The sequence below is a fragment of the Sinocyclocheilus rhinocerous genome, unplaced genomic scaffold (genome assembly GCF_001515625.1).
Source record: "Sinocyclocheilus rhinocerous isolate Xijiao unplaced genomic scaffold, SAMN03320098_v1.1 scaffold299, whole genome shotgun sequence".
NCBI classification, from domain to species: Eukaryota; Metazoa; Chordata; class Actinopteri; order Cypriniformes; family Cyprinidae; genus Sinocyclocheilus; species Sinocyclocheilus rhinocerous.
Genome location: NW_015652998.1, coordinates 1,737,569 through 1,738,263, shown reverse-complemented (window position 1 = coordinate 1,738,263; position 695 = coordinate 1,737,569). Strand labels below are relative to the sequence as shown.

The 695-nt window shown below is 31.7% G+C and overlaps 1 protein-coding gene across 1 annotated transcript in view; it reads left to right on the top strand.

Moving 5' to 3' along the window:
* LOC107715261 (high choriolytic enzyme 1-like) overlaps nt 1-695 on the top strand; it is a 12,155-nt gene that overhangs the window by 10,421 nt on the left and 1,039 nt on the right. The window contains exon 6 of the mRNA XM_016521345.1: nt 12-140. Coding sequence (XP_016376831.1) covers nt 12-140 — 129 coding nt within the window. The remainder of the gene's footprint in view (nt 1-11; nt 141-695) is intronic.

Here is a 695-nt window from a genome sequence, read left to right as displayed (position 1 = left end):
TGTGTGTGTGTGTTTATGATAGATGATTATGAGAGGACAGTGATTGAAAATGCAATGAAGAGCATTGCTGCTAAAACCTGTGTCCATTTTGTGCCACGAACTAATCAAGTGGACTACATCAGCATTGAGAATCTAGTAGGGTGAGCTTGATCACACCTGAATATACTCATACCTGAATCCCGTTCAAAAGTTTAAGGTCAGTGATGTTGTTGTTGTTGTTGTTGTTGTTACGTTTTACAAGGATGAATTAAATTGATCAAACGTGACCGTAAATGCGTTTATAGCGTTAAAAGATTTATATTTTAAATAAACTGTTCTTTCTGTTCATCAAAGAATTCTGAAAAAAATGTATCCGTGTTTTCACAAGATATTAAGCAGCAATATTGTTTTCAATAATAGTTTCTTGAGCACCAAATCAGCATATTAGAATATTTCTGAAGGATCATGTGACACTAAAGACGGGAGTAATGGCTACTGAATATTCAGCTTTGCGATCACAGGAATAAATTACGTTTTAAAATTTATTAAAGTAGAATAGTAATATTGCTGATTTTATGTTCGATCAAATAAATTCAAGAGTTTTCTTTCAAAAACATTGAAGAGAACTTTTGAACACTAGTGTACATTTGAGTTCACATCAATTTAACTTTAAATTTATTGTTACGCTGCAATTTGCAGGGTTTTTTTTTTTTTTT